This window comes from Myodes glareolus, chromosome 4 (assembly GCF_982192425.1).
Source record: "Myodes glareolus chromosome 4, mMyoGla1.1, whole genome shotgun sequence".
NCBI classification, from domain to species: Eukaryota; Metazoa; Chordata; class Mammalia; order Rodentia; family Cricetidae; genus Myodes; species Myodes glareolus.
Window position 1 is genome coordinate 1,481,794 of NC_142029.1, and position 21,236 is coordinate 1,503,029.

The 21,236-nt window shown below is 41.5% G+C and overlaps 2 protein-coding genes across 8 annotated transcripts in view; both read right to left on the reverse strand.

Annotated features, from left to right (window-relative positions):
• Window positions 1-9,482, reverse strand: part of Tcaim (T cell activation inhibitor, mitochondrial) — a 28,107-nt gene extending 18,625 nt beyond the window's left edge. The window contains exons 1-5 of one of the 6 annotated variants that reach the window (XM_048423240.3): window positions 9,354-9,482; window positions 8,339-8,432; window positions 6,064-6,133; window positions 4,626-4,761; window positions 676-832 (exon numbers count right to left, since the gene is read on the reverse strand). In XM_048423240.3, the coding sequence (XP_048279197.1) occupies window positions 676-832; window positions 4,626-4,761; window positions 6,064-6,122 (352 nt within the window). In that variant the 5' untranslated portion in view covers window positions 6,123-6,133; window positions 8,339-8,432; window positions 9,354-9,482. Of the gene's footprint in view, window positions 1-675; window positions 833-4,625; window positions 4,762-6,063; window positions 6,134-8,338; window positions 8,433-9,045; window positions 9,238-9,353 lie in introns of those variants that run through there. The other 5 variants (XM_048423241.3, XM_048423242.3, XM_048423243.3 and 2 more) reach the window with 5 other exon arrangements.
• A 2,441-nt stretch (window positions 9,483-11,923) lies between these two features.
• Window positions 11,924-21,236, reverse strand: part of Topaz1 (testis and ovary specific TOPAZ 1) — a 71,730-nt gene continuing 62,417 nt past the window's right edge. For both annotated transcript variants that reach the window (XM_048424107.3, XM_048424105.3), the window contains 3 exons: window positions 15,688-15,891; window positions 14,270-14,453; window positions 11,924-12,217 (listed from right to left, as the gene is read on the reverse strand). In XM_048424107.3, coding sequence (XP_048280064.2) covers window positions 11,998-12,217; window positions 14,270-14,453; window positions 15,688-15,891 — 608 coding nt within the window. In that variant the 3' untranslated portion in view covers window positions 11,924-11,997. The remainder of the gene's footprint in view (window positions 12,218-14,269; window positions 14,454-15,687; window positions 15,892-21,236) is intronic.

Sequence of the window (21,236 nt, forward strand, 5' to 3'; positions counted from 1 at the left end):
CAGTATCACCACACTGGGGTAACAGGTGTGCACCACCTCTGCCTGGCCTCTAGGGCTAACTAGTTACTTCACTCTGATGGGAAAGTAGGTGCTCAGAGAGAAGGCTGTGTAGAAACAGTATCAGGTGGAAGTTTACTCTGTCTCTGTGGTCTTTGAGAGTAGGGCAGATGTCACTAGGTCACAAACAGTTAAACATTCTACTACCTTCACAGGGACAGTAAGAGAAGAAACACTGTAGGTTTCAAAGTGTGAATGTAACAGACATGCCTCACACTCAGACCAACATGAGATTTGGGAAACCATAAATAGGAATACTTCGGGGCTTTTGTTGGTTGGTACAGGGCCTCACTCTAGAGTCTGGTTATACACCATCATGGCTGGTCTAGAGCTTACAACGTAAACCAGGCTGGCCTCAAACTCACAGAGATCTGCCTGCTTCTGCCTCCCAAGTACTGGGATTACAGGCATGAACCCTAACACTTGGCTGGAACACTTCAGGAAAATAAAATGTTTAAACATAAGTGGTTAGGAACAGAATCTAATTCTAGGAAACCAATTATATGATACTTTTCAACACTCAAGGCTTGAATCCAAAAGTATTCTGGCAATGTCAGACATAATGAACAGGTTTCACTTGAAACTGGCAAGGGACACACTAGAAATAAAATAACGTACCGGAAGTACTGACAGGCTCCTGGCCTTCCGAGGAGTTCTGGGCTGTTTTTTCTCTTATATAAAATGTAAGCTGAGTTGGTTTCAGAGACTTGAAGCCCGGTTTCTGCAGATTTTCTAAGTAGACACTTAATCTCTTAAGAGAATTTTCATTGATTTCCTAGAAAAAAAAACCATAAGGGCATTTACATGTGAGTAAAGAAAGAAGAAATTATTTGTGGTCTTTAAATGTATTGAAGATAGTAAGTAATGTACTGTTAAAAATGTGGAGGGAACCAGACATTATGGCACATGGCTTATGGCTTTAATTCCAGCACTTGGAGGCAGAAGCAGTCAGAGCTCTGTGAGTTCAAGGCTAGCCTACATAGTGGTCTACATAGTGAGTTTCAAGTTCCAGGCCAGCCTGAGCTACACAGTGAGACCTTGTCTTAAAACAAACAAACAAAAACCTGAGACATGGAGGCTAAGAGGTTTAGAGCATGGGTTGCTCTCACAGAGGACCTGTGTTCAGTTCCCAGCACCCAGCTGATAGCTCACAACTGCCTGTAATTACAGCTCCAGGGGATCCAATGCCTCCATGGGCACCTGCACTCACTCGCCCCAACATTGACACAGATGTACACACACACACACACACACCTTAAGGAAATGTTTGGTAAAAAAGCTCGCTCCACATTACACGGTGAGTGATTGATAACAGCTGAAGGTGAGACACAACACAGAACCATGGAAGAAGAATCAGGGTAAAAGGTGACTGGATTCCTTCTTCATTTAGAAGTAAAAGCAGCTTAGTTATGACTACTCTCCCAAAGCAATAAATTAATGATCATCTAATTGGATCTATTATCTCCAACAGTATCTCTATAGTAGACCACTGAGATACATTTTTTATAAAAAAAAAGTTAGAAAAACTAAGAAAAAAACCCATATCCACGTAGTAAGCAATGTCATAAAGGAAAATAACCAAATAGGAGAAAAATATAGGTTATTTTATAGTAAAAGCTTCAATGGGCTCTTCGACGTGTATGACGATGGCAACGTCTTAGCTACTGGAGGACTACCCAGTCTGCAGAAGGGAAGCAGGACAGAGAGGGACTTCAAGGACAATTGCTATATAAGAAAGAGGTACTGTTGGTAACAGAATGACGTGAACAATAACTGCCCCTTTTGTTATATTTACTCTCTGTGTGTGTGTGTGTGTGTGTGTGTGTGTGTGTGCAAAGTGTGCGTGTTACAGCACATGTATGAAGTCAGAGAACAACTTCCAGGAATCCATTCTTTTCTCCCACCACATGGACATAGGAATTGAACTCAAGTTGACTACCTTGGCAGTAAAGGCCTTTCCTGGCTGAGACATCTGGCTAGCCTTATTACTGTTATCTTTTTAAGTCTCTCAATTAAGCCTAGGATGACCTTGAAGTTGAATTTGAGGCCTCTCTGTCCAAGTCTCCAGAAGGCTGTGAAGCTGCACATTTCCAGGCCTGGATTTATAACTGGATTTATAACACCAATTTATAATTGGTGGTTTTTTTTTGTTTGTTTTCTGTTGTTGTTTTTGAGACAAGGTCTCGCCATGAAACCCTGGCTGGCTTCTAAATTTATTTGATCAGGCTGGCCTTGTCTGCCTGGCCCTGCAGGAATTAAAGGTGTGCATGCCTGGCAATAACTGCTTTTGACTATTTAAATCTCTTTCCCTGAACACAATACTTGAGAGTAGAAATCACTTTGCACATTTGTTTCTAGAACTTACTATATGACATGCTTGTTCAGGATAATCCGTAAGCAAGTTTGGGTACCTTCCTATGACTGAGCTAAATCTTGCTGCATGCAGGGTGCACTCCTAAAATACCAGCAGCTGGGTGAGTCTGGAGGCTCTGGTAGTGCAGCAGCTACTGGGATACACTTGACCCGGATCGGAGAAAGCCAGCCTTTTAAACCAAGCACCAAACTTTTGGAGGGAGGATACCTGCCTAACCAGCCAGGTCATCTACAGAGTGACAGATGTCACATCGAGATTACCCTCACATCTAATTCCAAATGTTGGGAGTTTGAGGCAATTGTTGGTTTTAGTCCAGTCTGGGATTCATAGCAAGTCTGAGGTCAACTTGAGTTACATCGTGAGGCATTCTCAAAAAAAACAAAAAAACCAAAGCAAAGCAAATGGACTAGAGCTTGGTGGTACAAGCCAAAACCCTCTTATTTGGGAAGTTAAGGCAGGTGAAGGAATGTCTTGAGTTTGAGCCTAGCCTGAGCCACATAGCGACACCCTGTCTCAAAACCAAACCCAAACTCTATCCAAAATAAAACTTCAATCTTCAAAGTTACTTTTGATGTTTTCATTTTTGTCAAAAGAAACAATGGAAGGGTAACCCAGGAGTGAACAAAAGCAAAGATCAATAGGAAGTGAACAGGAATGGGATAAAGGAAATAGGGACCAGACTGAGATTTTTAGTGAACTTTGCACTAGCTGTGATTTTTTTAGTATTTATTTATTATGTATACAATATTCTGTCTGTGTGTATGCTTGCAGGCTAGAAGAGAGCACCAGACCCCATTACAGATGGTTGTGAGCCACCATGTGGTGGCTGGGAATTGAACTCAGGACCTTTGGAAGAGCAGGCAATGCTCTTAACCTCTGAGCCATCTCTACAGCCCCCTAGCTATGATTTTTTAAAATCTATTAGTATCACATATTTTAAAATTGGAGTATTAAAAGGAAAAGAACCACACCAGTGGGTGCCAGTGTGAAATCCAGCATTTGGAGAAGGAAGTGACAAGCACTTGGAGCTGGCGTCTGTTCTCTGCAGAGGAAAAGCTCTTGGTGAGCCAGGGAAGAGTCTACGCTGAGTGAGTAATGGTCAGTTGGGTTAGAAGCCTTCATGGACCCTGCATTTCACTGATGACAGGAGACAAACAATAAACCTAATAAGTAAGATAGGGCACATGAGAAGGAACACAGAAATAGAGAAAATACTAATAGGTAAGGAGAGGGAACACTGGAAAGGAAGGCAGCCTGGGAGAGCTCACTGAAAGGCGAGGTGAGGCATCTCTGGGATATCTGCAAGGGCCGTCCAAGCTGAGAGAGCAGTGAGCACAAAGCCTTGGCAAAGAGTAGGTGCTCAGAGCACTGGAGGAGTGAGCGTCCCCAATAGACGGCTACGATTCACTAGCTCAGAAGGGCCTGTATACCAGCAAGGTTTACTAGAGGTTTGCTGGCAGTGGACAGGTCACATAGCTGAAGGGCAAGCGCTTGGCTGCTCCACAGTGCAGACTCACAGCCAGGTCTTCATTCCCAGGAGTGATGTGCAGCCACGTTCAAGGTGTGCCACCGAGCAGGGACATTCCCTTGAGCCTGGTGCCCAGGGTTATTATTTCAGGTTCAATCAGGGATCAATGTTAATGAAAACAAAGGGACCAATGAGAACGCTAATGCTCTTAGCTCTGTGATATTATCTAATGTTAAAAAATCTTGACAGTTCTGAGCTTTCCCCAGGGCTTTTGTCAGTTTGTACCTCCTGAGCACAAAGCAGGCAGCACCAGCTCGGCAGCACACAGCATGCTGGGAAATCCCCAGGCACTGACAATCTGCCTAGCGCATCCTCAGAGATGATCCTCAGGTAAGAAAGGCTTTTAACTCAAGCCTTCCGTTTTACTCCAGAAACTAGTACAGGAAACATGATTAGTAGACTCTTGAATTTATGAGGCAACTTTATTGTTTACAGAAATAATGACAGCTTTGAATAAACAATGGCTTCAGTTTCTAACATTATAAATATTTGTTAAATTTATTAATTTGAAACTTTATTATTTTTCAAGTAAGTACTGCTTCTGTGTCAAACATTACCATGACAGAATAATCCAAAACTTACAGAACTTTCTTTATTATACTGGCTCAAAGGTAAAGCAACTACACATATAGACAACGAGTTAAAAAAAAGTACTTAAGTGTTTACCCTTTCCCTGGGGTGTTGTCCAAAGAAATCGGGATGAACTGCAAAGTAGAAAGGCCTTAAGGCATTGACGGCTTCTGCTCCTGACAGAGCCCGAGAGGAGGGAAGCCAATGAGGGAGGATCTTCTTCAGGCAGAACCTGTCAGACACAGGTATTACTCTCTGGGACAAGCACACATCTACCACACACGTGACAGCCAACCTAAAAGCACTGAGTGGAGAAAAATCACAGCAACAACACAGGAACGGATTTGCTGTAGTTTGTCTGGTTTCTAAATGGAGGCTCTAGAGTGGAAACACATTCCAGTCAGACAACGTGACATTCTCTTTCTTAAATTGTGTCCAAAATTGTCTGGATTGTTCTTAAAGTACCTTTAATTTTCCTCAATGAATACTACAATAATACTACATTTCTGAGCTCAAAGGAGATGACTTATGACTCTCGGGAAGCAATTCCACAGTGTCTATTTGTTAATATTACAATTTATATTTTCCATCCTAATTATGCTAAAAAGAAGTTTCTAAGTATTGGGCACACTTTGCAACCTATCAGGTATGCTGAGTCCTTGGAAATGGTTTTGTACTGTTACAATGATAGAGATTCCAGAATCAATTGATTCTAGAGTCAGTACTTTCTCTGCTACCAGACTGAGGCTGACTTTTCTCAAACTACGATGCATGTCACTGTATTCCTTACACAAACACCTTTTGATGGCTTCCACAGTTCCTACAGGGTAAGAACCATTTCTGAGTCTTATATTTAAAAGCTTCAATAATTATTTCTTAATCAATCTTTCCAAGTTACTCTCAAATATTCCTTACAGAAACCACGTTGAGTGTGGTGGCAGAAGTCTAATTCCAGTGTGGCAGAAAGGGAGGATCAGGAATTCAAGACCAAGCCACGACTACATAATGAGTTTGAGTCAGCCAGGGCTACACGAGACTTTGTCTCACCACCCCTTCCATAGAACCCTCAGCTAAGCCCCATGTTCCTCCTTATTCTCCTTTTACCTGATTTCTAAGCCCCATACTTCTACTGTGCCACAAACTTCCCCATCCGAGTGTACTTATTTATATAGCTGCTGTATATCTACTATGCACCAGGAGGAGGAATTTGTGTTCTTATTATAGTCATTGTCTTTTAAACCCTAAAACACCAGGCTACATGCTCTGCAGTTGGGGAACACAAGGCTGTGCTGGGCGGTTTAATCTGCTCTTTCCTTTAGTCTTTCAGAAAGAACGACTGAGGATCTGCTGTCTCCTGCTCTGAATGGAGCCTTAGACAATTTGGCTGCACAGATGAATTTTATCTCTTTGTTGTTGTTGTTGTTCCTGCCTAAAACCATAAAATGAGACAGTTTCGGGATCTGAAAAACAAGCTGAAATGAGCTCAATACATAACAGAGCTTCCCCTAAACACAGAGTGGACCACAGGGCTTACCTCCTCAAAGGCTTCAGGTGGCAAAACATTTCTGAATATGCACGCCAACCTCCAAGCATCCATTAATTGCCTGACGGATGAACAAGCAAACAGAAGAGCTAAACAAGTGAAATTTGATATTCAATTTGAGATATTACCATTATGTTACTATCCTCAAAGTGAAATGCTTAAGTATTAACCTAATAAAAAATAAATAAACTCTATGTGAAGTGTCTTGTTATTTTTCTGTTGCTGTGATATAAAAATATCTTGATAAGAGCAACAGAAGGAGAAAGAGGGTTTTTTTTTTTTTGTTTTGCTCAGTTCCAGAAGGGGATGCGGTCCATTAGCAGGTAAGACACAGCACTGGGCAGGGAAGGCACGGTGGTGGCAGGAGGGATGAGAAAGAACAGGAAGTGAGGTGCGGTGGCTGGTGACGCCTCCTACCCAGAGAGCCCGCAACCTCCTCAGACAGTGCCACCAGGTACTGATGACTCTTTCATCCTCTGACTGAAAGCTCACACAACTGCTTCTACACTGGAATATATTATTCAGGGAAACCTGGACCCATCTTCCCAGGCCAGGGTCATTCATCTTTGACATATGATATGAACTTCCTATCATTACCTTTGCGAGGAGAAATAAGCTTCTTGTTATATATACCCTTAAATCTATATGAAAATCGTTTCTTAATAAACTCTAACCTGAGCCAGGCGGTGGTGGCGCACGCCTTTAATCCCAGCACTCGGGAGGCAGAGGCAGGTGGATCTCTGTGAGTTTGAGGCCAGCCTGGTCTACAAGAGCTAGTTCCAGGACAGGCTCCAAAGCTACAGAGAAACCTGTCTCAAAAAACAAAAACAAAAAATAAATAAAAATCAAAATATAAACTCTAGCCTGTCTTCATATTGTCTTACCCTGAAATTCTTTTTCTGCGGTGTAAATCAAGACCCCAGCTTCAGCTGAGTAAAATCTCTGGATGAACTCAGTCTGCACAGCCAGCAGTAAGGGACTGTCTCTTCCACTGCTGCAGGCTGTGCCATACTGGTGACACCAGCTTCAAAAGCCTAGCCCAGCTACGGCAGCCACAGGAGTTCTGTCTTCAGGCAGATTTCCACATTCCTGTCAATATCCCCCTTCCACTTGGAGAAAAACCTCGGGCATGAGACCCGGTGACTAAAGACACTCTCTGTCTACCAGCATGCAACCCAGCGAGTACAGATGCTCTCTGCCTACCAGCATTCTGATCCCTTAACTCACCAGTTCACCGATAAGCATTCACTCAGTGCTGTGTTAGGTCCCAGGAAAAACACTGAACAAGCATTAAGACAATTGCCGTTTTCACTAAACTTACAGTGCAGGAAGAGGGGGTGGAGAAGAGGGACACAGACACAAGAAGACAACCAGAGAACAAAGCAGCAAATGCAATGATTGAGACTCGCACAGAGTGATGGGAGATCTCCTGCAGTAGAGGGAGGACACCCTGGAATGCCTTGTCCCAAGGAAATGGTCTACTATGTGGATAGAAGGTAGCCAATTACACACCAGTATAAATGGGTTCTTGAATCTACTTGATAGTGATAATGCCTTCTGTTCATTCCTTCCTCTTCTTCCCTGAGGTCTGAAACACTCTCCGTAGCTCAGGCTGGCCTGGAACTGCTGTGCACACCCAGCTGCTTCTGGCCAGTATTTTTGACAAGTACTGAAGTTCTCAAATAAGAGATCTTCAAGATTGAGCTTCAGCCTCTTGACACTCTTTGTATTTGAAAGTAATTTAATTAAGTCTCACACCACTCTCACTTTAGTAAAGTATAGCTATTCTTTGTAACTACAGTGAGGTTTTAGAAGAAATCTGTTCTCTCAAGTAATGTTAAAACCATGCATTTCTTTCTTATCTTTTTTGTTTTTGTAGGCAAGATCTCACTATGTAGACTTGGCTGGCCTGGAGCTCACTATGTAGACCAGGCTACCATCCAGTTCATAGAGATCCATTTGCCTCTGCCTCTGGAGCGCTGGGATTAAAAGCATGCATCCTCTCACCCAGAGACCAGACATTATTTTTTCTGTCGCTTTTAGGCTCCCAACTTAGAGTAGGGTAAAAAGTAAACAAGAACAGCAAAATCGGGGAACAGTATTAGATAAATCATTGGATAACAAGATCTTTAGCTTCCTTTTTTATATCTCGTGCTGGAGATCTACACCATAATTGCATCTCGAAGGTCAAAGGCACAGGAGAAAACAAGACAGTTGCAAACCCTTCATTTCAAGAAGGATATAGGCACTGCTGGCCCAGCCTCACCTATATACAGGCGTTGGTGCTGTATATCCAGGGTCCAATTAAACCCCACTGAATGGAAGTCATCCAGCTGAGCGTCAGTCTCCAACCCTAAGATCTGGCACGAGAAAAGGAGTTACCGCGAGGCTCTTCCGACCTGCTGTTGCCCCTGAACCCATCTGCATCCTATAGGATTAGTGTAGGGCATGTCTTTTGGGCCTTCCCATAATGGAGGACTAATTTTTCACAGCGTACCCACGCTTGTGTTCCACTTTCCCTGAGCTTAAAATCCCTTCATCAACACTAAGCAAGGGGTATCAGGCATCTCCAGTTCCTTTTCCATCATCTGGGGATGAGAAATGCTTCAGTCAACCAACCAACCAACCAACCTTGAAACCTTAAAAACAGCAACTCTATGAGCTCTATATTAAGCTCTATATTAAGCCTCCAGTGGTCCCACACTGATCGATTCTGCCTGATCCCGTTCCCTTTGGCCATTTTCCTACACCCTTAACGTCCATTCCCACACATATTCTCGAATTAATTAGCAAAGTCACTAAGTTCTTTGGTGTAGTACACCCTTTCAGGGACTACACTTCCCACCACCCCTCTAGGAGTCTCCTCAGTTTGATAGCAGGTCTAGAGGTGAATTGGAGGGCCTGCCTCAAACTTGGCCTCCCACTGCCCCACCAGCCTCCAGGCTCTCCCAGCAGCCTAAACCCAGCTCCCACCTGGAGGCCTCGCCCACACCTCAGGCACTCACAGGTCGAGTTCTGGGTAAGGGTGGAGTTCCTGCTCAATTTGTGCTAAGCAAAGAGGTCTTGACAGGCCTCGCCCACTGCCTCAGGCCCGCACAGGCCTGGGTCACCCTGACCGGCGAGCAGGCCGCAGGACCCAAGCTCATTGGCTACGGCGGAGCGGCCTTCCCCCTAGAACGCCTGCGCAAGGCCGGGAAGCCGCTGTCCGGCCGGGGCTGCGGCCGTCTGTCGCTGGCCTTCCTCCCTCCCCGCTGCAAAGCCGCAGGAGTTTGTGTCCTTACCCCGCTACTTGCGGGCTTCGGGAGACACAGCCTGCGCTCAGGCGCCGACTGAGTCTGAGGGAGAAAGATGATTAGCGGGTAGGTAGGGACGAAGAGCAAAGGTGAAGGAGGAGCCAGGGCCAGGGGGCGGGGCGAATGCGCGCATGCGCAGCGCCCTGGCTGGCGCGGGGTGGGGGCGGCGCGGGGCGCTCTGCTCATGCTGATTCTCACTGAGCAGTCGTTGGAAGTATTGATTTGCTTCCCAGATGCAGCTGAGTCTGAAGTCTCCTGTTCCTCTCTGGCCTACATTTCCTACTTGACTTTGCCTCTAGCATTATCTGGATTTACTCAGTATCATTTGAGACACTGTCTCCCACTGTATCCCATACTGGTCTTGAACTTGCAGCTACCACTCCACGCTACTAGGCTATTTTTAAATGTAGTGTTCTCAGTTAGCATGGGCTTTCTACTTTATATCACGCCCTAACTTTGATATCCAGAACTGCAGAAGATGTAACAGTAACTGCTCCTTTCGCTAATGCTACCTCTTGGCTTGGTCAATAGGCAAGAAGCCTACGTTTTTCCAGTGCCAATCCCAGTCCCATCCCTTCTCTTGGATGAATCTTCGCTCTCCCGGCGGCAGCTTTGCACCCGCATTGCTGCAGCCCCAGTCTCTAGGAGCGTGGTTTGTAATTGCCTATGAGAACTCCCTCGCGACATTTACCTCGTGGCTTTGGCAATGTGCCTGCCACACTTCAATCAGGCTTAAGAGTGCTGGGACTTAATTTTCCTACACTAATGAGACCACAGACTTAAGGATACTGACTTTATCTATTTTGAGAACTCCTTTAATACCTTGTGCCCCCTGCTCACCACTTGTCCATTTATTACCCTACTTAGAGCTTTTTTTAATTCATAAAGACTTGAATTTGTGTTTACAGTATTAAGAATGAGAATTTCAAGCTGGGCAGTGGTGGCACATGCTTTTAATCCCAGCACTCGGAAGGCAGAGGCAGGCAGATCTCTGTGAGTTCAAGGCCAGCCTGGTCTACAGAACTAGTTCCAGTACAGGCTCCAAAGCTACAGAGAAACCCTGTCTCAAAAAACCAAAACAAACAAACAAAAACCAAAACAAACAAACAAAAAGAGTGAGGATTTCATTAAAGAGAACAGGTTACAGATACTGAAGATGACTTCCTAGTGCTTTGGAACAATCCTTGTTAGATATCTAACTTTTGGCATATTTAATATTTTCTTTAGCAATATCTAACTTAACACACGAGTCACACATTGTCAAAAATCCTACAGTTCTGCGTTGGTCAGGTTGCTCAGCAGATAAAGGTATTTGCTGTCAGACCCACAAGCCTGACCACCTCGGTTTGATCACCAGATAAAGGTGGAAGGAAAGAACAAATTTCCAAAAGCTGTCTTACAACTTCCACGTGGCTGTGGCAGGAGTGTGCCTCCCACTTTACACATGTGATAAAAAAGAAATATGGATACTAAAAGAAAATTGTTGAGGGTAATTTAAACATTTGATATAATGTTCTCTGAATTTTAATGTTTTAAGTCTGTGCTGGCTAATTTTATGTCAACTTGACACATGCTAGAATCATGAGAGGAAGGAGCCTCAGCTGAGGAAATACCTCCATGATATCCAGCTGTAAGGCATTAGTAAGTGATCAGTAGGGGAGGGCCCAGCCCATTGTGGGCTGCTGGTCCTAGGTCCTCTAAGAAAGCAGGCTGAGCAAGCCATGGGGAACAAGCCAGTAGCAGCACCCCTTCATAGCCTATGCATCAGCCCCTGCCTTCAGGTTCCGGCCATGTTTAGGTTCTGGCCCTGACTTCCATCAGGTATGAACTATGATGTGGAAGTGTAAGTCAAATAAACCTTTTATCTCCAAGTTGCTTTTGACCATGGTCTGTACCCTGTCACTTGTATTTTAAATAAACACTGATTGGCCAGTAGCCAGGCAATAAGTAGAGGCAGAGCAACAAGAATTCTGGAAAGAGGAAAGTTTAAGTCCACAGTCTGTGACCCAGCCTCAGAGGAAGCAAGATGTGACTGCCTCACTGAAAAAGGTACCAAGCCACATGGCTGAGACAAGAATTATGGGCTAATGTAAGTTATAAGAATTAGTAAATAAGAAGAGCTTGAGATACTGGGCCAATCAGTTTATAATAGATGTAGACCTCTGTGTGATTCTTTGGGACTGAATGACTGCAGGACCAGGCAGGACCGAAAACTCAGACAACAATGGGTGTTTTATTCTGGCAGTGGTAACCCCGACTATGGCAAAGTCATTTGTAGTATCTGGTGGCTCTTAGTACCCCCCCACCCCCAGTACCCTGCGGGTGGTCTTGTTAAGGGTTACACAGCATTCAGTGAAGGCTTCTCAACTCTTTGAATTACATTATTAAAAAGGAATTTACCATACTTAGGTCATTCTAAATTTAAGTAAAAAAGCAATTTTAAAAGTCACTTTTTATTGTTAATAAAACTATTGAAGCAAATAAAATTTTTTATTACTTGAAAACTATTTGATAACTTCTAGTGTCGATAAGATACAAATGCTGAATACAATGAGAGCTATTTTTATTGTCTTTTATTTTCAACAATGATTACTTGAACTTAAAAAAAACCCAACAACAACACGTTTGTTAACTAATGGTTAGTGAAAAGCCAAATGTTTCCAGCCCACTTCAAATTCTCTTTCAACCACTTCAGGGCAGAACGTTGCTCCAGACTGTAAACCTGCTCCTTGTAAATATTGACAGTCATGTGCTTAATGAAAAGCTTGGGATCTGATATGCGAGCAGCCATGATCAATCTTTCTACTGCAGCTTGGTAGTCGTCCTTGTTTTGAGGTTTGCTCTCTTCACTTCTGTAAAGTGAACACAAAAGCAGAAATTCTCAACAGAAGTAGTGTGGTTTCTGTAGGACAGTCATTTGTAGTTATTGGTTCCAAACTATCATGCTCTCTTTTAGCAGTGATGCTAAGCTTTTTGGACCATGGTTTACAGTAGGAGAGGTATTTTATATTAGGATCCAGTAGCACTGGGTACTTTGAGAAACACTGATCTAGAACACAGCTAGTTACCTCTCTATTTGTATTTACAAAGAACTGTAAATACTAAGCTGAATAAGTTAGTATTAAGTGCAATACATCTTAAATTATTAATAATCACAGTGGTTTTCTCTTGGCATTAGTTATTTCTAGTTTCAAACAAGTACTTAGCATGCAGTTAACATTTATTAAGCACGTGTGGTTTTCTTTGGCCCTGATCTGGGTACTTCATTAGATGTTAAAATTTTTTTCAAGCTCTGTCTGCCATCAATTATGATTATGTTTGCAGGCATGAAATTCTTAATTTATGCTAGCTTTTCTTCTGGATAAAGGAAATAGTTAACGTATTTAAAATATGTGATATTATGGTTTTCTTGTTTTTTTCTCTTTCCAAGAAAGGGTTTCTTTGTAGCTTTGGAGCCTGTCCTGGAACTAGCTCTTGTTGACCAGGTTGGCCTCGAACTCACAAAGATCTGCCTGCCTCTACCTCCTGAGTGCTGGGGTTCAATAACAGTGTGTGCCACCACCACCCAGCCTTTTTTTTGGGGGGGGGAGGTGTCTTGCTTTTTTGCTCTTGGTACCTTGGGAGTCAGTGAGCATCGAGTTCTAAGAATGGTTCTACCTAAATTAACACTGGCAAGAACAACTGGGTAACATAAATAAGGCTTGCCCTTCAAAAGTGCTCTCTGGGGACTCCTAAACTAAATGAGGTACTTTAGAGTTTGATAGATTGAAAAACTGAATAGGTGGCATATTCTCAATGTTTAAAAATGAGTAAGATTCAATAGAGGTTAGCACCCTAAGGCAGGGATCAGCACACCAGCAAGACAAAGTATATTGACCTTCATAAAAATCAAAGCTCTAGGTATGTCATTGGTCAGGAACTAGGACTACAACTACCCTCATATTCAACAATGAATACAGAGGCTGCATGTGTGGGAAATGGATGCAAGAAGAAATCAAATTCTTTTAAGAATCAAACTCAGACACCTCATGCCACATAGTGTGCATTGTCAAATAAAGGCAGCCCACAACCTGCTAAAAACAGAGCTATAAGAACAAAGGCTAGTTTCAATGGGGTTTTTAAAAAAGTGCAAGTAAAATGATTTCCTCTTGTTAAACAGGGGCTACACAACTGGGTGGTGGTGACTCACACCTTCAATCCCAACGCTTGGGAGGCAGAGGCAGGCAGATCTCTGAGAAGCCTGGTCTATAGAGTGAGGTCCAGAACATCCAGGGCTGTTATATAGAGAAATCCTGTCTACAAACAAACAAACAAACAAACAAACAAACAAATGGGGCCAAATGACTCCTATAACAAACGGAGAAAGCAGATTCATCGGTTGAGTATGAGATGTCAGGGAGCATCTGCCATGAGCCAACTGGATTGAGGGTTTGTTAGAGACGCTGACTATTTCCTGCTCTGAATCTCAAGCATTTTTTAGATAGTGAAGACAAAGACAGTTTCTCCTTCTTGAATAAATAAGAGATTCATAAAGTTTTTATATAAAAACCCTTTTTAACACAAGGAAGGTTGGTACTTAAAGAAGATCCATATCTTATGACATGTATTAAGGTCTGTTTACTGAGGTTAACTTGTTTGGCCTTTATTTCTTTATTATTTCTCATGCATCTACACTCTTATCACTGAAGTTCATCAACAACCTTTTAACTTGTGTGGTTTTTAGTTTCAAGTAGGTCTTGTTCTTTCTCAGTTTAAATGTTATCCACGTTCATAATATATGTGTATATACATGTAAACACACACAGAGTATAAACAAACACAAGGCACAGACACCGCATTAGAGAGCAGTGTGGAGCCACTATGGAGCACATCCATGTTCAGAGGCTGGAGCTCTAGTAACCCACCTTTTCAAAACGATCTGCAGCACCTGAGTGGAAGGTCCTGGGCTCTGAATACTGCTAGCATTAGACACCAGAAATATTTCAATAGCTAAAAGCATTTCAATCTCAGATAAATAAGAAGGAATCAGTAGAATTTTCCGGTTTAAGTTCCCTTCTAATGGTGGGTAGCAGCCCAGTGAAAGAGCACCTAAAAATTAAACAACAGGTCACACTTCACCAAACCTCAATGGGTAAGACTTAAAACTGTTTAAGCGTTCAGCTGGGAGCTACGTATAGGGCAGGGTAACTTTTGCATTTGCATGTTTATTACACCTTTTATGATAGTGAGCATCTTGGTACATTAGATACTACTCTTTATGAGAACTCTGAAATATGTCCTTTGTGTTTTACTGTGGCAAATGCCCATTTTTTCAAGTCATAATAATATATATGACATAATTTCAGAATAATCAATAAGTAGCAAGGTGTGGTGGTACATGCCTCTAATCTCAGCACTTAGGACGCTGAGGCTGTTACTGTTCCTACTCTGCCTGGCAAGTGTTGAGCACAGACACAAAGTACAGCTCCACCCTGTATATGGCCATCACAACCACCAACTCCACAGATCAGGAGAACAGATTTGACTTAACTTTAAACTGTTTGGCTGCTTATTAGAAATGATATTTAATACTCTGAGGACACTCAATTTGACACAGATAACATCATATACAGTTTATCAAAATCAAATTAAATCTGTATGTTGATTTTGTTTAAAATGTTTTTTATATTCAAGATAATGCTAATCTCTGAGAACTATATCTAAACACATATCTAAACTATATCATTCATGATGATGTTAATCTCTGAGAACTATATCTAAACACAATCTAAAGATGTTCCAGTAACATTTAAATATTTAAGTTTTATTTAATTACTGTTATGTTTATGTGTGTGTGCACACATGCATAAAACATGAGACCCCGTTAAAAATCAAAACCTAACCCCCCAAACAAAAAGTGCATTAAACACTTAAACTTATTACTTATAATTAAACCTAATTATTTTCCCATTTTGTTGGGAAGAAAAGTTACCACTTGTTAAGGTGATCATAGCTGGGAGTTTAAAAACACTTCTAGTTCAGGTTGGGTGGCTGGGATGTCTGACACCCAAACATTTCCATTTCAATTCACCTAAGATCTGTCAAACGGGGTCAAATTTTCTTTGTTTGCCCTCTACTGGAATGGACGACATGCTAGGAGAAAAGCATGGCACTTGTAAACAAAGGACAGAAAGTTTTCAAAACTCAGCACAGATCTATCAGACCACTACCTGTGAATATGTACCAACTATTATTTCTGCATTCTGAAAATATTATAGATGAGTTCTAGATTAAAAAATAGTCAAAATCAACATATTAATTCAAACATTTCAATGGAGCTTACTTTTGTAGTGGGTTCTGGCTTTGAGCCACAAACAACTTCTTCCCAAGGAAGTGATTAGTCTCCTGAGAAAGGAAAAGTCAATAGGGATGCTTTTGGAAACCATGAACTCTGCTACACAAGATGATATGCCAAGACTGTTACTTTCTATACAGGCATCTAGAAGTTTATTAAAAAGAAGGCTATACTGGGAAACCTCCACGGTATCTGAAATGGAAAAAAATGATACAATAAAATGAAAAAGGCTCAATGATATATAAAGACTGATATTAATATTCAACTTTCTTTCCCCCAACCCAAGCTTTCTTCCCATTACAGAAGTCAAACCCACTGCAGTAAATCATCTTTCATACTCTCCAAGTAAGAAACAAAAACCTTTTGACAAAAGTGAAGCTGTTACTTCCTCTCTAATGGAGAATGCAATAAGAAGCTTGACTAAGACGTCAGAAGTTACACCCGTTTCCCTGCATTTGATTCCCACATGAGGTTGAGTCTGCAATCTTGAAAAATTTCATGGTTCTGTTTGCACAGCTCAGACCTCAGGCTTTCATGACTCAAATACATTTTCTCCTAATGTTCACTCAGAAACCCTAAACCAAACACACACACACACACCAAAACCCTTCCATGGTGTCCCACTAGTGACTGCAGGGCACAGAAGTTGCCTTGGAGACGTCCAGCTCCATCACGCTTCTACTCTGTTGAGTCCACATCATTGTAGAATCTTTAAGTGGCCCAGGCCTTATCAGGAAATGAATTGCTTTCCCTTTAGTATCTCCCTACTAAACTTACATCACCCCTCACCCTGATCTATACATAAGAAGGAAACTCCTTTAGTTAGTCTCGTATGAATTTCAGGAATCTAGCTCACTGTTCACTGCTAAACCCATTCTGCTCATCATCAACACAACTGTATGTTAAGGGCATGCGGGGTGGCAAAGAACATGTCACTATCAGGAAGGCACATTCTAGCAATGCTAGCTACAAACAACATCTCTGAGTCAATGGAAAATGAGGTTGAGGGATATGGGGAGACCAGGGGAAGGTCCTAAATCATCTTCTGTTATAGTGGTATATTATTTGTGCTTTAATAAATAAAGCTTGCCTGAAGATCAGTGCAAAGCAGCCACACGAGTCAGCCATACAGACCAGGGAGTGGTGGAACACATCTTTAATCCCAGCAGCCACACTAGTTAGCCATAGAGGCCAGGCAGTGGTGGTGCACGCCTTCAATCCCAGCACTAGAGAGGAATATAATACTGGAGGAGAGAGGTCTCGGTCTCTATCTGAGGATTCACAGAGCTGGGATCTCCCCTTTGTTTGTCTGAACCGTGTAGAGGTAAGACCTCTCTAGTGGCTGGCTGCTTTGCTTTTCTGATCTTCATCCTGAGCCCCAATATCTGTCTCTGGGTTTTTATTATTTGTGCAACACTCTGCATCCTTTGTATCGTCCTCTGAACTTGTCAGTTTTACTGACTAAAGCTTCTGCTCATAGACTCCCTCTTCTTATCTTAAAGCTTGAATTTTAACCTTTAAGAGAACTCATTTATTCCAAGATTACTAAGATGTGTCCTTATCAGTCCTCTTCACTGTGAACAGAATTAGTCAGGATATGAGCATATTCAGGATATGTGGACCAGAGCTGCTGACAAACAACCCAGAGAAGCATCTTTAAAACCTACACTTAACTTACACAGAACATACTTTATAGAAAACGACTTCATTAAGAAATATTAGACTAGGCTCTCTGCGAGTTCCATGCTGGACATAAGCGGTGAGTCAATAGTGGCACTGTGGCCTCAGACCCTCCACTACTACTACCTAAAACCTCCATGTGGGAGAAAAGTCAGGGCCCCCCTTCTTTTTGGCATTCCTAGCCACCAGCAGAGAGCTGGCCTGTTAGCCCTCAATCCACCCTGCCCCAACCCACCTTTCTCTGTGAGCTCCCTGGAACCCTGCGAGACCAATACTTGGTGGTCATAAGAGAGACAGCCACAGCAAGGATTGGACCAAGAGGCCAAGACACTACTGGCCTCATTTGAAGGAAGAGATGGGAAGGCGCCAATGTAAGAATTCCTCCAACATCCTAACACCAGAACCCAGTGGATACAAAAAAGGAAGACTTGATCATTCTAACCCATAAGAAATAGAAGAAAACGACTTTAAATGTAACTTTATGAAAATGATGGAGACCTTTAAAGATGAAGTGAAAAACTCCCTCAAAGAAATGGAGGAGAAGACAAACAGAAAGCTGGAAGAAATTAACAAATCCCTCAAAGAAAACCAAGAAAACCAAGAAAAAGCAAGCAAACAGGTAAAGGAAACAGTTCAAAACTTGAAGATTAAAATAGAGGTAATAAAGAAAACACAAACTGAGGGAACTCTAGAAATGGAAAATCTGGATAAACGAACAGTAACTACAGAGACAAGTATAACCAACAGAATATAAGACATAGAAGAAAGAATCTCAGGTGCTGAAGAAACTATTGAGGAAATAGACTCATTGGTCAAAGAAAACACTAGCCAACAAATTCTTAACACGAAACATCCAGGAAATCTGGGACACCATGAAAAGACCAAACCTGAGACTAATAGAGGTAGAAGGAGGAGAAGAACTCCAGCTCAAAGGCACAGAAAATATATTTAACAAAATTATAGAAGAAAACTTTCCCAACCTAAAGAAGGATATCCTTATGAAGGTACAAGAAGCTTATAGAACACCAAATAGACTGGATAAAAAAAATCCCCTCGCCATATAATAATCAAAACACAAAACATACAGAATAAAAAATATTAAGAGCTGCAAAGGAAAAAGGTCAAGTAACATATAAAGGTAAACCGATCAGAATCACACCTGACTTCTCAAATGGAAACCATGAAAGCAGAAGGTCCTGGATAGATGTGCTGCAGACACTAAGAGACCATGGATGCAAGCCCAGACTACTATACCCAGCAAAGCTGTCATTTATCATTGAAGGAGAAAACAAGATATTCCATGACAAAAACAGATTTAAACACACGCACCCACAAACCCAGCCTTACAGAAAGTACTAGACAGAAAACCTCAACCCAAGGAAGCTAACTATACCCACAATAACAGACTTCTGATTAACACCCCCCCCCACTAACATAACCCAAAGAAAGGAAACACACAAACACTACTACCGAAAGATAACCAGAGCTAACAACCACGGGTCATTAATATCGCTTAATATCAATGGTCTCAATTTACCTATAAAAAGGCACAGGTTAAGAGAATGGATATGAAAACAGGATCCAGGATTCTGCTGTTTACAAAAAACACACCTCAACCTCAAAGACAGACACTACCTCAGAGTAAAAGGTTTTCTAATCAAATGGACCTAAGAAACAAGCAGGTGTGGCTATCCTAATGTCTAACAGAACTGACTTCAAACTAAAATCAACCAGAAGAGATGGTGAAAAACATTTTATACTCATAACAGGAACAATTCATCAAGATGAAGTCTCAATCCTGAATATCTATGCTACTAATACAAGAGCACCCACATATGTAAAAGAAACATTACTAAAACTTAAATCTCAATCAAACCCCCTACACTAATAGTAGGAGATTTCAACACTCCTCTTTTGACAATGGAAAACAGATAGAAATTTAACAGAAAAATAAGAGAACTAACAGATATCACTAATCAAATGGACTTAACAGAACATTTCACCCAAACATAAAAGAATATACCTACTTCCCAGCACCTCATGGAACCTTCTCAAAAATTGATTGCATTCTTGTTAACAAAGCAAACCCCACAGATACGAAAAAAATTGGAGTAATCCATTGTGTCTTCTCAGGCAAAATCCAATCCATGTCAATGGGTTATGAAACCAAACAAAAGGTTACTGAGAGATTATCTGAAAGGATTCATACTGTTGAAATTGACCATCGAAATCTGTTAAAAAGTTATGATAAGCTAGCGCATAGAACATCCCTCCAGGGAGGCCATCTACATGCCGTCCAAATAATATCTAAGGATGAGAAGATGTCATTAATCACATGTACAGAATGAGAACCATAAATTAATTGATTTGATGAAATCATTAGAAATATTTCCAGGTCAAGAGATTCAGGCTTTACAAAAGGCAGTGATAAAAGATTTGAATTGACTGAGGAACTGGTCAGAACTGATAAGCAAGGAGAGGAGTCACAGGCAAAAGACAATAGTAAGATTTAGCATCACCAGCACTTCTCAGAGTCAGAGATGACTGACCAAGAATGTTAGCTACTTATCCTGTCACTACTTCTGAAAAGTCAGCAAATACTTAATACCCAAATGTATACACAGACTGTAAATGGGAACCCATAGGTGTAAAAGGTCTACGAGAGACTAAACACGCAGTAGTGTCTTATGGCATGCAGTCACCATTTGTTAGGGAGATGGTAACAACATGGACTTCAGGCAATAAGTCTACTCCACATGATTGCCTTCCATTAGTCTCAGTGGTGCTAGAAGATGGGCCATAGTTACACTGGAAGTGTTATTGGAGAGAGGAGCCACAAATGCAAGCATAATCAGCAGAATGCAAGAGATAGAAGAGAGAATCTCAAGCGCTGAAGATACAATAGAAGAAATGAACTCATCAGTCAAAGAAAACATTAAATCTAACACAAGACATCCAGGAAATATGAGATACCATGAAAAAACCAAAATTAAGAATAATAGGTATAGAAGAAGAAGTTTAACTCAAAAGCACAGAAGCTTACAAAACACCAAACAGACTGGATCAAAAAAATGTCCCCTCGCCACATAATAATAAAAACACTAAATATACAGAGTAAAGAAAGAATATTAAGAGCTGCAAAGAAAAAGACCAAGTAACATATAAAGGTAGACCTATGAGAATTACACTCATTGGACTGTTCATTGGAGACAATGAAAGCCAGAAGGTTGTGGTCAGGTGTTATGCAGACAATAAGAGACCATGGATGTCAGCCCAGACTTCTATACCCAGCAAAGCTTTCAATCACCATAGAAAGACAAAACAAGATATTCCACGACAAAACCAGATTGAACCAATACCTAGCCACAAACCCAGACCTACACAAAATACTAAAAGGACAACTCCAACCCAAGGAAGTTGGCTACAACAACAAAACACAGACAATTGATGGTCTTATAGCAGCAAATCCCAAAGAAGGGGAAAACACACAAATTAACCTCACCAACAAAGAAAATTAAATTAACAGGAGATAGCAATCACTGGTCATTAATATCCCTTAATATAAATGGGCACAACTCACCTATAAAAAGGTACAGACTAACAGATTGGATACGAAAACAGAATCCATCTTCTTCTGCATACAAGAAACACATCTCAATCTCAAAGACAGACAGAGTCTCAGAGTAAAGGGTTGGGGAAAAATATACCAATCAAATGGACTTGAGAAACAAGCTGGTGTAGCTATCCTAATATCTAACAAAATAGACTTCAAACTAAAATCAATCAAAAGAGACAAAGAAGGACATTTTATATTAGTCACAGGAAAAATCCATCAAGAGGAAATCTCAATACTGAAC